The 19,564-nt window shown below is 45.9% G+C and overlaps 2 protein-coding genes across 3 annotated transcripts in view; one reads left to right on the top strand and one right to left on the bottom strand.

Annotated features, from left to right (window-relative positions):
* Nucleotides 1–11,702, bottom strand: part of INTS11 (integrator complex subunit 11) — a 34,261-nt gene extending 22,559 nt beyond the window's left edge. The window contains exons 1-5 of one of the 2 annotated variants that reach the window (XM_066606817.1): nt 11,632–11,702; nt 7,874–7,973; nt 2,494–2,591; nt 2,339–2,412; nt 654–882 (exon numbers count right to left, since the gene is read on the bottom strand). In XM_066606817.1, coding sequence (XP_066462914.1) covers nt 654–882; nt 2,339–2,412; nt 2,494–2,591; nt 7,874–7,901 — 429 coding nt within the window. In that variant the 5' untranslated portion in view covers nt 7,902–7,973; nt 11,632–11,702. Of the gene's footprint in view, nt 1–653; nt 883–2,338; nt 2,413–2,493; nt 2,592–7,873; nt 7,974–11,470; nt 11,589–11,631 lie in introns of those variants that run through there. The other variant, XM_066606818.1, reaches the window with a different exon arrangement.
* A 184-nt stretch (nt 11,703–11,886) lies between these two features.
* Nucleotides 11,887–18,736, top strand: CPTP (ceramide-1-phosphate transfer protein). The gene is made up of 3 exons (XM_066606811.1): nt 11,887–11,957; nt 14,174–14,333; nt 14,644–18,736. Exons 2-3 carry the CDS (start codon nt 14,209–14,211, stop codon nt 15,164–15,166), a joined length of 648 nt encoding a protein of 215 aa, XP_066462908.1. The 5' UTR covers nt 11,887–11,957; nt 14,174–14,208; the 3' UTR covers nt 15,167–18,736.
* Nucleotides 18,737–19,564: the final 828 nt, after the last annotated feature.

Raw genomic sequence — 19,564 nt, 5'->3', positions numbered from 1 at the left:
TAGTATGCATAATTAGTCTAAGACACTATACCTGCTTTGATTAACCAGTACGGTCCACAGGAGCCATGCTGGGCAGCATGTAATGTCTTAGACTACCAATGCATACTATTTACAGGTAGTCAGCGAAGAGGTTTGGCCATCTTTGTTTCTTCAGGCCCAGAGGGTCACTTTAAGCACCAGCAGCCGTCCCAATGAGTATCGCTTCTTTGCTTTTGTACAGGAGCGATAATCACTCATTGAATGAAGGTGGAGCGACGAGGAGCTCTTCAGGCTTCCCGCCACCAAAGTAGACAGGCATTCACTCATAGATGAACTACTCCATGTTTACACGGGCGACAGTCGCTTGTTTTTTAGGTGATCTGATAACCAAGTGTCTCTGACAGGTGAGAGATTCTCGTTCACTGCCCCTATTGGGTCCAGTGTTTGCAGGGGTTGACAGTCGCCCGTCATCGCTATTGGAGCGATTCCTTGGGTAACTGTCGGCCCATGTAAAAGTCCCTTATAGTGAGTGGCTGATGAGTAGCAGCTCACCAGGATGTTAGCGCTTGGAGTGCCGATGTCTTATCCATCTGGCAGACTTGGGCTCTACCATTTAATCTATGGACCAGATGTTCTATATGACCCTCAGGTACGGCACACAAGGTCTATCATACCTGCACGGTTTGATGAAGATTCACAGCCACTACTTTCTTCATGCAATCTTTAATCATCTGGGATGTAAAAAAGTTAGTTTCCCCTTTCTTGTCCACAGAGATCTTCCGGTAGTCTTCAAGCAGGATGGGACAAATCGCTTTAGTAGGATGAGTCATGTAAATGGGCCCATCAAACCCAACCATCTCGCTCATATACGGGAGTGCTCCACAATGATCCAGGTGAAAATGGCTGGAGAAGAAAAGACTGTCTGTAACCACATAGTCCAATACATCATAGATGGATAATCTGGAAGCTGTGGGCAGCACCACTGCAAACTTCATATACAAAGAACACATCTTTATGTACGCACCCAAAATATTAGAAAATATCTGTTCAACCGGGACCTTTATGGCTTTCCTTTAAAAAGGTATCTCTGTATCCTCAATTTAACCCCTGAGGGCCAATGCCCACAGACAGATTATCGCTGCGGAATTTGCAGCCAGACACCCGCCAGGAATTCTGCAGCAGTGTCCGTCCATATATATGCTGTGTTTAATGATTCTCCCATGTCCATGAGTGGAGACCAACTGCGATTTTCCGCTCGCAAGGGAGAATCGCAGCATGTTCTATTCTATGCAGAAAATCACATGGACGGCTTCCATTGCAGTTAGTGGAAGCCGTTGGTGCCAGTGCGTCGTTACATCATACTGCAGGAGCGATCAAAGCATCGCAAGTTGTTGTCCTCTCTGAGGACTAAAAAAAAAGTAATCAATAAAGTTAAACTATTTAAAAAAAACGTGAAGAAAAAAAAGAAAAGTTAAGAAAAAAAAAACTTTTGCCATATTTATAATAAAAGAATCTAAATAATAAAATAAGAATACATATTTGGTATCGTTGCGTCAGTAAAAGTCCGACCTATCAGAGTAACACATTATTTACGCCCCAGGATGAACGTTATCAGAAAAAAAAAAGGAACACCAGAAATACGCTTTTTTGGTCACCTTGTCTCCAAGGAAAAATGCAATTAAAAACTATCAAAAAGTCACATGTATTCCAAAATAGTAGCAATGGAAACTACAGGACGTACTGCAAAAAATGAGACATCGCACAACTAGGTCTACGGAAAAAAAAAAAAGGTTATGGCGGTTAGAAGATGGCAGCAGAAAATAATTTAAAAAAAATTAAATATCTGAAAAAAAATAAAAGTAGTACAGCAAAAAACACAAACAAAAAAAAACCTGTTTGGTATCGTAGTAATCGTACTGACCCATAGAATAAAGTTATTGTGTCATTTCATTTTTTTGCAGTGTGTGCGCCGTAGAAACAAGACGCACCCAAAGATTGCAGAATTTGGGGGTTTTTTTCCCCCCATTTCACTCCACTTAGAATTAAAAAAAAAAATTTCAGTACATTATATGGTACATTAAATAGTACCACTGAAAAATACAACTCGTCCCGCAAAAAACAAGCCTCATACATCTATGTCGATGGATATATAAAGGAGTTATGATCTTTTAAGAAAGGGCGGGGAGGGGGCAGAAAAACCGAAAATGGAAAAAAAAGGTCTGTGTCCTTAAAATGGCGGCCATTGTATCGCCTCTGTATGTCCACCGCCACGCCATTTCGACGCACCCTGCATTACAGCCCAAATCAGCCTGCGTAAAAGGCCATTTAAACAAGCGCTGATGTTCCTCTGTTTTGTTACCTGATGATCACACAATCCAGAAACTCGGTGAGACCTCCATTCTGTGTGATGTAGGAGAAGTCTGGGAAGCGCCGCTGTCACAAGTAACAGAGGAAGGTAATTAGTACAAGGATCATCCAGCCTTGTTAGACTACATCCCATACATTAGGACTCACGTCATCGTTGTATCCCATGTGCATCCCGCAATCCAGCATCACATTCTTTCCGCCTATGGAAACCAAGATACAGCTGCGTCCAACATCCTGGCCGGCGCCTGGTAAGTGGCAACATAATGAGAAAGAGTTAGCATATCAGTAGTGATGTCAGACTAATTAGTGCTCCGGGGCTCTTATCACTGATGGCTCATGTGGGATGCGATCTTCATTCGTTTAACCACTGGCCGACAGGACTCCCGCCGCGTTTGGTACGGCACCGCGGCTCATGCCCTGTTCTGCTGTGCCTTAAGAAGAACCTGCGCACAAGTTTATCCTGCCTATATCTGTACTTTAAGAGGACGTAACTAAGGGCTCTCTAAGACGAGCCGATTATCGTTTGAACAAGCGAGTGACGTCATCACCGGCTCGTTTGCTCTCGGGCAGCCTGTTTAGACCGGCAGATACATTGCTGGCTCGTTCATATGAGAAACGTTCAGCCTTTCACATTCGCTGTATAAGTGACTGAGGAGGACTGAACGAGCGGGGGTTAAACCGAACGATAAGCATAAAATGAAGGTAGCACAGCACCCCCTGGTTGGTATTGCAGGCACAGCTCCCATTGGAGTCAACAGGAGATGCACCTGCAATACCAACCTCGGCCACTGTGCTATGGTCTGCTTCTTCCGCTGACTGCTATGACAGTGGCTCTGTGAATCAGCTGATCCATAGGGATCTGTGTGGCGGCTTCCTGCCAGTCATCAATAGAGAAAGTTAGCAGGAATACCCCTCTTAACCCCTAAATGTGGTTGTACCAGGATCACAGGTTATTCCCTATCCACTGGATAGCAGATAACTTGCTGATCGGTGAGGGTCTCACCACTGAGACGCCCACCAATCCTGAGAACAGGAGTCCCATGCACCCCTCCTCCTAATTGTGGGCTTACTGCGCCCCCTGCAGTAAGGAGGGGACTGAATAGAGTGCTGGTTGCACAAGCACGGTGTCGCTCCATTAACTTTAAATGGGACTGCCAGAGATAGCCGAGTATAAACACTCAGCTGAGACGGAGCAGATGCTTAAAGGGGTTTTCCAGGCAAATACTATTGCTAGAATAGATCATTAATAGGGTATCAGCCGTTTGGGACCCCCGTGTAGTGGCCGGCGCTTGTAACTGCAGATGCAGCTCTACCTGGCCTGTAGTTACAAGTGCCGGCCACTACACAGAGGTCGGAGCAGCAACTTCTACTCTATACCCCTGCGTATTGCAGCACTGTAAGCTTGTGCCTGATCAGCTGATCGGTCGGGTCCCGAGCAGTAGACTCCAGCAGATCAACTACTGATGACCAATTGCACGATTGGCAGATGAGGGGGATGCCATTACAGAGCCAGCACCGCTGCAGCACGACACGCCCTCTGAACGCCAGGGGGATGACTGCTCCAGTGAGACGGGGACGGGGAGCGCAGGGCAGGCTAGACAGGTTCTAGTGGTGGGGGACTCAATTATTAGGGGGACAGAGAGGGCAATCTGCCATAAAGACCGGGATCGTCGAACGGTGTGTTGTCTTCCTGGCGCTCGAGTTCGACACATCGCGGATCGGATTGACAGATTACTGGGAGGGGCTGGTGAGGATCCAGCGGTCATGGTGCACGTTGGCACCAATGAACAAATTAGAGGTCAATGGAGGGCCCTCAAAAATGATTTCAGGGACTTAGGGTCCAAGCTCAGGGCACGGACCTCCAGGGTAGTTTTCTCGGAAATACTACCTGTACCTAATGCCACACTAGAAAGGCAGCAGGATCTTAGGGAGGTAAACAAGTGGCTCCGGAGTTGGTGCAAGAAGGAGGGATTTGGGTTCCTGGAGAACTGGGCTGACTTTGCGGTCGGCTACAGGCTCTACCGTAGGGACGGGCTGCATCTAAATGGGGAGGGTGCAGCTGTGCTGGGGGAAAAGATGGCTAGAAGGCTGGAGGATTGTTTAAACTAGGGACTGGGGGGGAGGGTAAAATGAGAAATAGTGGGGTAGCCAGTGTAATTAGCGATCTGGGTCCAAGCAAAGGGAATGGGGGACGAGCAGGGGGTGGGGTTAGTACAGTTAGAACTGATAGATCAGCCAATAGTACGAATAGCAACAAAACAAATTTAAAAAACAAAAAAAATGAAATAAATTGTATGATCACGAATGCACGAAGTCTGATCGGTAAAGTGGGTGAGCTTGAAGCAAGAATGACTGATGAAAGTTATGATATAGTCGGAATTACGGAAACATGGCTTGATGATAAGTGCGATTGGGCGGTGAATTTGCAGGGGTACAATCTCTTCAGAAGAGACCGAAGGAACCAGAAAGGGGGAGGGGTATGTCTGTACGTCAAATCGAACTTGAAGCCGAGGCTACGGGAGGATATAGGGGAAGGAGACGAACAGGTGGAATCTCTGTGGGTAGAAATACAGGGAGGAAAAAATAACAAAATCCTGATAGGGGTCTTCTATAGACCACCAAAAGCAACAGAAGAAACTGAAGACTTACTACTAAGGCAGATAGAAGAGGTGTCAAAACGAAACGAAGTAATTATCATGGGGGACTTTAATTACCCAGATATAACATGGGAGAACGAAACCTGCAAATCTCACAGGGGTGATAAGTTCTTGAGAGTAATTAAAGACAATTACCTGAACCAACTTGTGCAGGAACCAACAAGAGGGAGGGCCATTCTGGACCTAGTACTAACCAACAAACCGGAACGTATAAAGGGGGTGCAGGTTGAGGGGCACTTGGGGAACAGTGACCACAATATAATCAACTTCCAGCTGTCAATCAATAGGAAGCCTTATCAGGGAGTGACAAAGAAACTAAACTTTAGTAAAGCAAAATTTGATGAGCTTAGAACTACTATCGGTAACATTAATTGGGACAACATCCTCAAAAATATCAGTACGGAGGACAAATGGGAAAAGTTCAAAAGGATCCTAATCGCCTCATGTGAGCAGTTCATTCCCTTTAAAAATAAAAGAAACTCAACTAAAAGGAAACCAATGTGGCTCGACAAGACGGTAAGAGGGGCAATAAACGAAAAAAAGAAAGCGTTCAAACTACTAAAGCAACAAGGCAGCGAAGAAGCGCTAAAATCATACAGGGAAAAAAACAAAATATGCAAAGATACGATCAAAACTGCCAAGGAGGAAGCAGAAAGACGGATCGCAAAAGAGAGCAGAAACAACCCGAAGCTATTTTTCAACTACATAAACAGCAAAAGGATTTGCAGGGAGAGCGCTGGCCCTTTAAAAAACAATGCAGGAGAAATCATTGATGATGACGAAGGGAAAGCAAATCTACTAAACAGTTTCTTCTCAAGTGTGTTCACCAAAGAAAAGGAAATGCCATACGAGATGCAGGGGAATAAAACGAACCCCTCACAAAATATCTCATACCTAACGCAGGAGGAGGTGCGGAAGCGTCTAAAGAAAACTAAAATTGATAAATCACCGGGCCCAGATGGATTACACCCAAGGATACTAAAGGAACTAAGTGACGAGATAGCTAGGCCGCTATACCTAATATTTCTAGACACTATTAAGACCGGAGTAGTACCATTGGACTGGCGCATTGCCAACGTGGTCCCAATTTACAAAAAAGGGAGCAAAAGTGAGCCTGGTAACTACAGGCCAGTAAGTCTCACTTCAGTAACGGGAAAAATTTTCGAGGGGATTCTGAGAGACGCAATCGATGAGTACCTCAAGGAGATTAAGGGAATAACTCCTCACCAACATGGATTCATGAAGGGTCGCTCATGTCAGACAAATCTGATCAGTTTCTACGATGAAGTAAGCTCTAAGCTGGACCAGGGAGAATCTATTGATCTTGTATATCTGGACTTCTCTAAAGCCTTTGACACCGTGCCTCATAATAGGCTAATATACAAAATGAGGCAGCTCGGATTGGGCGAAAACGTGTGTAAGTGGGTAAAAAATTGGCTCAACGATAGAAAGCAGAGGGTGGTAATAAATGGTTCGTACTCTGATTGGACCACAGTCGCTAGCGGGGTGCCACAGGGTTCAGTAATAGGCCCCATTCTGTTCAATATATTTATCAATGACCTGATAGAGGGGCTGCACAGCAAAATATCAATATTTGCAGATGACACAAAATTATACAATATAATTAATGCAACGGAGGACAATGTGTGGCTACAAACGGACCTGGACAAGCTGGGGGCTTGGGCAGAAAAATGGCAAATGAAGTTCAATGTTGAAAAATGTAAGACTATGCACATGGGCAGGAGGAACGGATGTCACAAATATTCACTTAATGGGGTACCACTAGGGAAAAGTGATATGGAAAAGGATCTGGGGGTACTAGTGGATAATAGACTAAACTGGAGTAACCAATGCAAGTCAGCCGCTGCAAAGGCAAATAAAGTCTTGGGGTGCATTAAAAGAGGTATAGGGGCGAAGGACGAGAACATTATCCTTCCATTATATAAGGCACTTGTCAGGCCTCACATGGAGTACTGCGTACAATTCTGGACACCGGTGCTCAGGAAAGATGTCACAGTGCTTGAGGGGGTTCAAAGAAGAGCGACTAAACTAATACATGGAATGACGGGACTGGAATACCCAGAGAGGCTGTCCAAATTGGGACTATTTACTCTAGAAAAAAGAAGGTTAAGAGGCGACCAAATAACCATGTATAAGTACATGAGGGGACAACACATGGATCTCTCCCACGATCTGTTTACACCCAGGACCACGACGGTAACAAGAGGACATCCGCTACGATTAGAGGAAAGTAGGTTTCATCACCAACACAGAAAGGGGTTCTTTACTGTAAGAGCAGTTAGACTGTGGAACTCTCTACCGGAGGAAGTGGTGATGGCAAAATCCATAGAGGAGTTTAAAAGGGGACTTGATGTCTTTCTGGAGAAGGATATTACAGGATATAAATTTTAGTTTAAGTGTCAATCCTGGTATATAGGCAGGTAGGAACTATTAGGGGTTGATCCAGGGAACAGTCTGATTGCCATTAGGGAGTCGGGAAGGAATTTTTTCCCCAAAAGAGCCAATTGACTTCTGGCCTTGGGGTTTTTTGCCTTCCTCTGGATCAACACAGTAGGATAGACAGGCTGGACTAGATGGACAATGTCTTCATTCGGCCTTACATACTATGTTACTATGTTACTATGTAATTCTGGGGATAGGTCATCAGTAATATTTCCCTGCAAACCCCCTAAAGCTCCTTACAGTAAAGCTGCTGGCAGACAGTCTTATATTTTTATGAGAATTTGCAGTTCTGCACCACAAATCAGAACTCCCATCTGTAGAGATAAATAAGAAAAAACCTGGCGTTCAAAGCTGAACATTCACTATAAAGTTACGTGTAAATCGGCCTCATTGCCCGAGACTCTTACCCAACGGGGTGACCTTAATCTCCGGCATCTTCAGATCTGGAATCTTCACTTCTATCAATTTGTGTTTGACAAGATAAAGAAATTACATTGTTGGCGGCATCTGTAAAAGAAACAAACCCTTAGGTGACACAATGTATATGGGATGGGGGTGCTACTCCTGTACATAATGGTAGGGGGTTATTAAAGCAACCCTACGGTTATATTACCCGCACAGGATCTCCTCCATTGTGCAAGTTCCGTCCCGTTTTTGGGCGGCCAAGATGGCCAGCACCATTTTTAGACGACCCAATAACCCATATTGCATTGGTAATGTTAGACTACCAATGTACTATACCTGCCTGTGATTGGCCGGCACTGCTCATATGATAAGGGCTCGCCAATCACACAGCAGTGCATGTTAAATAATGGCAGCTGACATCTTGGCTGGCCGGAGTAGGTGCAACCAAGACACAGAGAAGATCAACTGTAGGTAACAAACCCCTCCATTGTTTGAAGACAGATCTTTGGCCTGAAACCAGAGGGCTACTTTAAAAGTGTCCCTGCACCGGCGTGAGCACCTGGGCTAAATACTGGTGAATTAACGCTTCACATTCCATGTATATTATGACCTAGATTGTCCGTGGAGCCGTCAGCGGTCCAACATGTATGCAAGTGCCCATATTCACCACTGAGTCGTTTTGGATCATGGTTTTTGTTTCATTCTTTATAATTCTTTGTGGTTCCGCTGTTGGGGAAAATCTGCACCAATCTTGCTGACAGAAATATCAAGGAGCGGAGTTAAGAGGATTTGGCGCATGCTATGTATGCCCACTAGAGATGAGCGAGTATACTCACTAAAGGCAATTGCTCGAGCGAGCATTGCCTTTAGCGAGTACCTGCCCGCTCGAGACGGAGGGTTTGGGTGCTGGCGCGGGGGAGCGGTGAGTAGCGGCTGTCAGCAAGAGGGACCGGGGGGGAGAGAGGGAGAGAGAGATCTCCCCTCCGTTCCGCCCCGCTCTTCCTGCCCGCCGCCGGCACCTGAACCTTTTGTCTCGAGCGGGCAGGTACTCGCTAAAGGCAATGCTCGCTCGAGCAATTGCCTTTAGTGAGTATACGCGCTCATCTATAATGCCCACAACTGGGAGAACAAAACAAAAATGCCATATTGTGCCAGTAGTTACAATGGTTAAAAAAATATACAAATCACGTGTTATGTGAGTGTGACGCAATTTTTACACGCTACCAAAGGAAATAACAGGAGATTCTTGAAGAAGACTTGCCTAAAAATAGGACTTGCAGTGATTTTTCAATCTCAGACTCTTAGTCCAAGAGAAAAATCACTCATTAACCCATTTACAGAGTACCTTCCCATTTAACCGTAGGCTGGCTTCACACGAGTGAGAAAAAATCGCGCAAGATTTGTGTGTTCCAAGACGCACCAACATGAACAATTTCAAATGTGGTCATACACATTATTTTTTTTTTTTTTTCAGCGCGGGAATCAAATCGCGGCCTGTCCTATCTTGTGCATGCTCTCGGATCACAGTGCCGATTGCTGACGATGACGCCGGCGGCAGCCTCGCACCATGCGCCAAGTGCACATGATGTGATGTGAGGTCTCTCAATGAAAACAATGGGAGAAACTTTGGGAACTTCTGGAGACTTTGTTTTAGCGCATCGAAATATACGAACGTGCGATGCGTGTTTAACATTAGAAACTCTCCGCGGCCAGCCTATCTATCAGATAGGGCTGACTGGCGGAGATTCGGCGGCGGGTCCTGCCCACGGGTGGCGGCTCTCGCGGGACTTTGCATCGCCCGTGGACAGGGGGCCTTAAAAACGATGGGGCTTTGTTTGTTGGTCACAGGCTCCCACACGCCTTGACGGATCTCAACCAAACTTGGTACACATTCTTCTTCATGATCTGACTTAAAATACTATGGAGGACGGGGGGGGGGGGGGGGGGGGCGGTCTCTGTTATAAACAAATACCATGATGCCACAACTGTGAATAAAATCTAAAACATGGCCAGAGCGCCCATCCTTTGCTGGTTCATGAGACGGAGAGGTATAGACAGCCTCCGACCAGCGTGATCCCACTGCACTGTTACAGGATTTATTTGCTATGGCCCTTTAAATCCCCTGCGGTGTTCTGTGCGCTCCTCACCGTCCTGCAGCGCCTCATTCCTCCGGGTACTCACTTCTGATGCATCGCATGTTTTGCACATTCCTGACTACTTCCTGATATCCATCAGCATAATAATCACCTTCTCTAAGCATCTCTATAATGAGCGTGGCGGTGACGAGCCGCCGGACGGGATAATTATGCAGCATTTGCCGGTCTGCAGCCGTTCACTCAACCAGTTTTTCTGGGTGACACATTACAAGCAGAGTCTGTCATAGGGAGGCACAATTAAAAAACTGTAGCGCCCTACCCAGGACAGCAGGCATGTAGTGCAGCCGGTGAGCCCCATCACTACAGCGGGATCCATCAGGATTACATCACGCTGTACTATTGTGTCTGACACCATATTCTGAGCCCCATAAGACTATGCACACAGCTGTGACGGGCTCCACAAGTGGAATACTGCAGCGGAGTCAGCGCTCCCCCCTCAAAGACCCCGCACTTACCTCCGGATTCGCTGCCCAAAGTCCCGCATGACGCGGCCAGCGGTGGGCGCGTATTCATGCTATACTTCCACTGACTACAATGGAAGCCGTCCACGCGTATACCCGCGGTACATAGGGCATGCTGCGGGTAACTTCATGCTGTGGAGTTCCGCTGCATGTACATTGAGCTAGGAACCTAATAGCTGCGGTGAAACGCCGTGGATTTCCGCCACATTTTCCGCAGCAGACATCCGGCCGTGGGCGTTAGGCCTAATTGGTTTTCTTTTTGCCAGTGATAGATCAGTGCCAGGGCTCATTTTTTGGCAGGATAACATGTAGTTTATATGGATATCATTTTGGGGTAGCTACAACTTTTTGATCACTTTTGTTTTGTTGGGGGGCGGGGGAGGCGGGGGGACTGACATAAAAAGGCAATTCTAGCATTGTGTATTTGTTTGGTCGATGTTCACAGCTTGAGATAAATAATGCCGTAAGAGATTGCTCTGATTGGCTGAGCCGCCATCCAATAACAGCCAGCGCTGGATGCACCATTCATTCAATGAATGGCTGTGCTTAGTTCATCGAGCACTGGCTCTGATTGGCTGAGCTAGCGCTCAAGGAACTAATCAGAGCAATCTCTCGCTGGAGGCGGGGTCTTCAAACTCCATCACTAGCAAAAGTTTCTCTGCCGGCGAGACTATTAGAGGCAGAAGCCTCGCTCCAGCTAACTTACGCTACCAATCGCTGGGCCAGGATACAGACTCAATATGTCCATAGGGCTGTATGTGATATTACAGCTAAGCTCCCATTTACTTCAATGGAGCCAAGCTGCAATACCACACACAACCCCATGGACAAGGGTGGCGCTGTGTTTGGAAGAAAGCAGCCATGGTTTTGTAACCGTGGACAACCCCCTTAGGAGTTCATTCACACGAGCGCATTTACGTGGGTAATAATATGTTATGTCAATGGGTTCGTTCGCATTTGAGTATTTCGTTTCTAGTAATACCTGGCACGACCAGAGCTGCGGTATGGCGCCCCTAACACACGGGAAGTGTAATTTCGCAATGTGCATCTCCAGAGGAAACCCGCGGGGCCAGGATCTACTGTGCGGAATATAAACGCACAGAATGGCGCAAAGTAGCATCGCGTGCAACAAGCGCGTCTCACCGTCAACAACACCGCAACACATCCCCACTGGGCAGCGCCATGATACCGCTTACGTCACTGGGGCACATGACCAAAGCGCCTCCAGAACCAATCAGAGAGCAGCTACAATAGGGGCGCTGAGCTGAAGACGGAAGTAGGCGTGCTTACTTCCCCTCTGTGCGTTCTCATTGGTGACGGCGATCGTGGAGGTGTGAGGACGCAGCGGTGATTGGATGCTAGATGAATGACGCACAGGATGGGCGGGGTGAGGCAGTGTGATAGTGTCATGTTGTATGTAGGGGTGGCGGTGGCTCATTGCGGAGCTGACAGGTGACGTGAGCGAGCAGGTAAGGAGCAGCCTGCATATTAGCTTCTATGGCCAAGCCGAAGGGAGTGCTGGGACTTGTAGTTTAGTAGATGCTTGGGAGTTCACAAGTTCAAGTACAGATACTTATTATATATAGATGTACATAGACTTTGTATAGTCCGATGATGCCGGATTAAAGCAGTTAGCCGTAGTATAGAGTGATCATAGACATCGTTGTTCTCCATTGCCTGTCTCTGGCCAGTAGAGTCGTGGGGAAGTGGCTGCTGATATTTCACTTGTCCAAACCTAAAGACCTTTCTCCATTTGCTCTCTGTTATCATCCTGACTATACTGTTCTTCAATAGGAAAACAGGAAAGTTATCGATCTCCACTCCTGTAGGTGATGGCTTCAGCTTGGGTTAGATGTGTACTTCAGGTGTTACAGCCCTTTAACAATGCAGTCCACGGTAATATGTGTATGGACATGTCTCCTTCTCCAGCTGGGGAGTGTCCCATCACAAGCCCGTTCTGTGAAAACATGGCTACAGTTACCCCCCTGATTAAAGGGGTGTGATGGGTGGGGTGATTACTGTCACGTTCATGGGCTGTGTTTAGCAAAAGGTAAAGCCCTGACACGTGCTAAATGTGCCATACAGAGACATGTAATAGGGCCCCGTGGGGAAATATATCATTGTCAAAACCTATCCCTCCCCTAGAAGTTGTCGGAATCAAATGGAACTTTCTCTGTGTGATTGTAATGTTGATATAAGTGATTACAATATCGCAGCAAAAGGAGAATTTATTGAGAAAACCAGACCCCTTAATGGGAGGGTCTAGTATCCTGCTGTACCACCTCTAGCTTGGATACAAAATGTGCTACTGGCAGGCATGGAGGCTCTAGTACCTTGTTGTACCGCCTCTAGCTTGGATACAAAATGTGCTACTGGTGGGCATGGAGGCTCTAGTACCTTATTGTACCCCTCTAGCTTGGGTACAAGATATGATACGTGGGTGGGCATGGAGGCTCTAGTACCCTGTTGTACCGCCTCTAGCTTGGATACAAGACGTGATACGGGTGGGCATGGCGGCTCTAGTACCCTGTTGTACGGCCTCTAGCTTGGATACAAGATGTGATACGGGTGGGCATGGCGGCTCTAGTACCCTGTTGTACCGTCTCTAGCTTGGATACAAGATGTGATACAGCGGGCATGGAGGCTCTAGTACCCTGTTGTAATGCCTCTAGCTTGGATACAAGATGTGATATGGGGGGGGGGGGGGGTCATAAAGTTGCTGCTAAGAAGGTGCAGGAGAGGAGAGAGCAGAGGAAAAGTGACAGATCCAATATTGAGACTCATGGCCCTTGTACACGGGACAACCCTCAGGAGCACAAGCGCCCGGCAGCCATACCAGTGATGCTTTCATCGCTCAGTGAATGGAGGTAAAGTGGGCTGTAGATCTGTCCGGCCACCCGCCTTATTCACAGTAAACAGGCAGTCACTCATAGATGAATGTCTACCTGTTTACGCAGGCTGATCGTCATTTGATTTTAATGCCTGCATGATCCAAATGACTAACGAGTTAGGCGTTACACTAAACAATTATCATTCAGACTCCTGTTAATAGATGGAACGAGAGAATGAGCCATTTGCTTTCAAACGCTAATTATTTGCACGCGCAGATAATCCTTTCCATTTTTTCATCATGGCTCATTCAGTCCATCGTTGGTGTATCGCGAGTCTACAAAGTATTTGCAAACCATTAGTGAGAGCAAGCTGTCGATCCTGGATGATCACTTTACCACCTAAATAGTGTTAATTAAAAATGTGTTTCTTGAAGGAGCTGACCGCTCTGACCGCACTACTTGCTAAAGTAACCTGCTTTTATGAGCACCATGCCCCTCAGGAACTGAGGATTATTGAATATCTAGGCGTAACAAGGGGTTAAACTTTGTCTTGGCAGTGACCGCCCGATAAGTCCAGGGTTGACCTTGATTGTTGCAGTGGGTGGTCTGCTGCCTTTCTGTATTATAGAGTAGTTTTTAGCCTTCAGCCTTCACTTAGAACTTTCTCCTCGGCTTTTCCCGGCCTTGTAAATATGTACTTGGAGCTTCGAGACGCTTGACTTCTCCTGAACAAGACTATGTGACCTTGAAAGAAATCCTCCAGGATCTTGCACGATATGTGGCCAGAGAGCATTGCAGGACATTATCTCCTTATCACATGCTATTAAAAAAACGTATTAATGTTTGTTCCTCAGTCCAGGTCCACTGAAGGAGCCTTGTCAGATCGAAGATGTCCACCACAGAAGAGAAGTTCTCTCTCGGGGAGGTCCTGGTCAGCTTCAAATCCTGCTTGATAGACGATGACAAGGATGTTCTTGTAGAACATTACTTAAATGGATGGAAGGGGCTGGTCAGGTGAGTGTCTGATCTTTGGAAGGAAATTTGTCTAGACCTGTAATAATTATTAAAGGGGTATTCCGGCCTCAAAGATGCATCACTTATCCACTGGATAGATAAGTGTTAAATTATCGGGGTCTGACTGCTGGGATCATACCCATAGCTAGAATACTTACCCCAAACTGTAAGCACTTGGGCATATGTCCTGCTGTTCTAATCCCTGTCTGTGGAACGTATATAGATTAAGAAGAAACAAAACTGCCGATAATGGTGGACATTCATGTAGCTTTCAGTATTTCTTCCAATTAACCTTTTTCTTTTGTTTTAGGTTTATGAACGGCCTTGGGACCATCTTTTCCTTTGTGTCAAAGGACGCTGTAAGCAAAATTCAGATCATGGAAAATTATCTAAAAGGGGAAAACGGAGAGCGGTATCGGACCCTCCAGTCCATGGTGGAGTATGAGGTTGGCTCTAGTCTGGTGGATCTGACAAAGCGAGGTAATCATCCGGAGTCTGGGTGCCGTACCATACTACGACTGCACCGAGCCTTGCGTTGGCTTCAACTCTTCCTGGAGAAGCTAAGAACAAGTACTGAGGACAGTAAGACCTCCACCTTATGTGCTGAGGCCTACAATGACTCTCTGGCCAACTACCACCCTTGGCTTATACGGAAAACCGCAAATGTAGCCTTCCTCGCTCTTCCTGTACGCAACACGTTCTTTGAAGTGATGAACGTTGGGACGACCCAACAGGTTGTGGACATGCTTGGAGAAGCCATGCCATATGTATCCAAAGTCTACGATGTTACCCAAGAACTGTATTCCCAACATAACCTTCTAGAGTTACCATGAATGTTCTCCTGAGGGCTTTTAGAAAACTATGAAGTGAATTCCAACGATTTTCTTTGTGAGAGACACCAAATGGACAATTTTTCTTCATAAATTATACATTACTATTACCGGATATGAATTCTATAAAACTTTTCATTATAGGGTCAACCACTTAATGGGGCGGTTAGAAAAATATTGCTGCTTTCTTCCAACAAGGGTGCTTCTCCATTCCGTAGGTTGTGTGCGGTATTACAGCTGAAGGTGGCTTTACATGGGACAAGTAAGGAGTAAATAATTGCCCAAAAGAGCAAATGATAGTCGTTCCATGTAAACATGCCACCAACAGAGCGACAAGCGATAACTCACTAGTCTATGGTAGCTTTGGCTCGCCTAAAAAAAAAATAGTCGCTGGTTGATCAAAACTCATCTGGCGTAAAGTCACAGTTGTCAGTATTTGCATAAACGAATTTTCATGGTGATACCCTCATAGAAATATCATCCCTGCGAACAACTAATGAACAATAAGCGCTCCGTATAAAAGCAAACAAATGACTTGTCGGTCATACGCTTCAACGACTTTTCCGAGAGACTGAAGTGTAGTTACGCAGTGTAGCGGTACCCTTAGGCAGAGGTTACAAGGGTGTAAGCGCACTTGTGCCGCGTATTTGCGCAATGAGTTTTGCAGACTTGCAGGTGTGTTTTACTGCACCTTTTGCATGCGCCTTTGCGCGCACAAAAATCCCCACATAACCATACTCCCATACATTGAAATAGGCAATTAATGTAATTGGCTCAAGATCTGCTCTTTCCATGCGCAGGAAAGTAGAGCAAGCTGTGTATTTTTTTTTTTTGCGCAAACAAAATGCACGCACAAAATACTTATGTGAACCAAGCCATTGAAATTATGCTGTGGGCGGGGTAATGGTGGCGCGGTCTGCCCTCGTGACTGAGTCAAGCTTCATGACAGAATGCCTTTTATTATGATTTACTGTTCCTATACAAAGACGACATAGGCGTCTGTACAGAAATGTCTTAATAGGTAAATTAACGTTTGACAGGGCCGCCACGGAGCATTGAACCACGGCTGTGTATGTGGTTAAACAAAGGCCGGCTTCACATGGGTGAGATTTATGTGTTGCGAGGCGTACGAATATGAACCCCATTTTTTTTGAATGAAGTCATACACATAAAACATATATTAGAATTTTATTTTTTTCCTTTCTCCACTTGCACGCATCGCAGCAAGGCCTACTGTTGGGCGTGTCCTTGCATCACATCGCCCATTGTTTTCAGTGGGTCCGGTGGTAGCATCATACTGCGTGCTAGGTGCATGCGAGTGCAGTGCGAAGGCTCCCCATTGAAAACAATGGGAGACACTCTGCTATCCTCCCCTGCTGCTGTCAGCCACCCCGAGGGATCGCTACTAGTGATGCAAGGTAGTTTCGATATAAAACGCCTCGTATCCGCAGTGAAATCGCATATTGGCGAACGCGATATCGGGCTGTGATTCAAGGCCCGATATCGCACCCGCCCATGTGAAGTTAGCATAAGCCTCATTACTGAAAGATGTGGATTTATGCTGTGGTGACCGAAGTACCACATGTTATAATGTGACCGTATTACCGCAGTGCCAGCCATAATATCAAGGATCCGATATCATTATGGCACATCTTGTAGGCCTCGAATACCTCAGAAGCGTTACTTATCACATGACCTATAGGGCCAGACTGAAAAATCCATGTTGCTGTCCCTCGGGTTGAGTAAAAAGGACCAAATATCTGAGGGGGTCTTTGTTTACTTAGACAGTAGGTGCGATAACCCAATAAATAATATCCTATACAACAGGGTTATATTGTATAGCCTGGACATCTCTCGTAGATCTTGGTATGTCACTGCTGATGTATATATTGTGTAGTATGTTCCCGCTGCTTTATATGGGGGGCTGTGACTTTGTCCTGTACTGCAGCTGATGTGTGGATAAATATATAATACAGGGTGGAGCACGGCATAGTAGGCCTCACCACACACACAAAGTCTGTCTTTGTTGCCCATAGCAACCAATCACAGCGCAGCTTTCATTTTACCTCAGCAGTAGAAGACATGAAAGCTGCGCTGTGATTGGTTACTATGGGCAACAAAGACAGATTTCACATTTTTACAGTGGAAATTTGTAATATATAATGTGTCCTTTTCAAACCTCCCCATATTTCAGGCAGTCCGTATAATAAAATGCTGAATGATGGCTTGCAATTAGTACTAGACAAAAGGAAAACACCCAGCATTTTAGGCCTCATTTGTCAGACCTGTCTACGGGTGTATTCGCACAGACACGTTCCATCCGATGGCGATATGAACTCGCGGTTGGCAATATCACATTGATTTCAATATGTTTATTCACATAACCTTTTTTTTTTTTTTCCCAAAAATACCTTCTCTTTGGGGGAGGCAGGGGAACGATTTCCTTGTAAGGAATTGTCCATCATTCCCCATGCGATCTTTAAGAAAAAAGAAAAAAATTTTTTACTGCACCCGGATGCCATGCGATTTGCGTGTGAGTGCAATGCAGTTTTTTACCATTTGAAGCGTTTACGATCTTTTCACGTGTGTAAAAACTGTAAGTACATTGATGCGAGGCGAAGTGTTTTTTTAAGCAAAATCGCATCGTGCACACATCAGTCATCGCAATTTTACAAGCGCAATATCAGCCCGAGTTTCCCAGACCAATTATCGCGCTTGCCTGTGTGACTGTAGCCTTATAGCAAGAATGTCTTTTGTAGCTCATGGCAACCAATCGCAAGACAGCTTTCAATTCACCAAAGCCTTATAAGGCCGCGCTCACACGAATGGGTCGGATTCTGCTAACGGGAGGCCCACGGCGGATTCCGGGTCACCCTGCGTACCTGATTTTTCTGTACTGCGGATGACTGCGGCCGCTTTCCGTGGGTGATGCACTGTACAAATTATTTTTTTTCCATTGTTTGTATTTTCCATGCTGTCTCTAAGCGATGACACGGTTACCCCGCAAGTTAATTACGTATGGGCTGCAGGTCCGACAGCCTTCATTGACTTCAACGGAGGCCGTCCGTGGCAAAATGGAGCATGCTGCGATTTTTCTCCCACTCATGAAATACGAAATTTGTATACGCAAGTGTGAAGGGAAGGTTGAAAGTTCATCTTTCAATGCCTGCCTTTTGCCGCAGATACCCTCCTCATGGACGGTGATCGTGGATTCCACAATTAGAATCTGTCCTTGTGAGACTTCCCCCGAAGAGAAGCTGTGGTTGGTTGCCATGGGCAATAAAGACCGTCTTATTATTACAGGTTTGATAAATGAGGCCTAAAATTCTTGGATGCAATTGGCACTGGATGAAAGATACTCAATCATCTGAGCATACTGATTAAAATGTGGGAAGTTTGTATGAAGTACCCTGTGTGTTATATAGTATATTGTGTGTTTGAAGTTCCTTCTATGTCGTATCTTCCGTGCTGTTTGATATGTATGTTCTACTCCCCCCTCCCCTATGCTGTGCCATGGCTCCAGCACATGAGTATGACACCATTTCATGTCAGCAATAAAATGCCTTCAGACTACCAAGTTTTTCAGTGCATCTTAAGTCGTAAGAATCTTTCTATCATTAATCAGTAGATCATTTTACACAAACCACCTATATCTAAAATCAACCGCTGGGAACAAATGTTGGCTGTCTGTGATTATTGAACAAGTTGTCCAGAAAAATGAAGAATTCAGGTTGACCACCTGGAATGCCGGTAACTGCTGACCGTGAGAGAAACCAAGTCTCAGCGCTGCTAAAGTACCTCAACTCTTTTTAGATTTGTTTATTTTGCACAGCACCCGTCCCAACCGGGAGTTGTCAACATGCTGAGGGCTCCTTCACACATGTGATGCGATTGTGACCACAACATGGCTTGAAATCGCATAGCCAGTAGGCTGCTGCGATCAAGTTGCGGCTGCATCTACTGTTTAAAAGCTCGTTCAGATGGGGCGGGTGCAGCGTATATACGCCACAGCCCTGAATACCATCAAGTGGCTCTGCTAAACTCTCTCCCCCTTGCCAACAGAGGAACAGGGTAGGAGCTAGTATGTTAAACTCCCACCCTTTGCCGGAGAGGGGGAGGGAGTTTAGCAGAGCCACTCCTAAATTCCCTCGCAGCCCCCATAGTACTTCAGCCAAAGATAGCGCACACGTTGGACCTATCTCTTCCGGCTGGCCGATTTTACGTCCCCCAAAATTGCCCATCTGAACAAATGCATTGGAATCCAATGCATTGGATTGTCGTGATTTTCGGACCATGATAAAACGCCTGTGTGAATAAAGTCTGAGTTCAGTTGTCTAGAAAATTGCAAAGGACCCTTCATCAGCCGTCCGCTTTACATGCTTCGAAAATGCATACACTTTT

The sequence above is a fragment of the Eleutherodactylus coqui genome, chromosome 6, assembly GCF_035609145.1.
Source record: "Eleutherodactylus coqui strain aEleCoq1 chromosome 6, aEleCoq1.hap1, whole genome shotgun sequence".
Taxonomy (NCBI): domain Eukaryota; kingdom Metazoa; phylum Chordata; class Amphibia; order Anura; family Eleutherodactylidae; genus Eleutherodactylus; species Eleutherodactylus coqui.
Note: the sequence above shows the minus strand (reverse complement) of the source record. Positions and strands in the feature narration are given on the sequence as shown.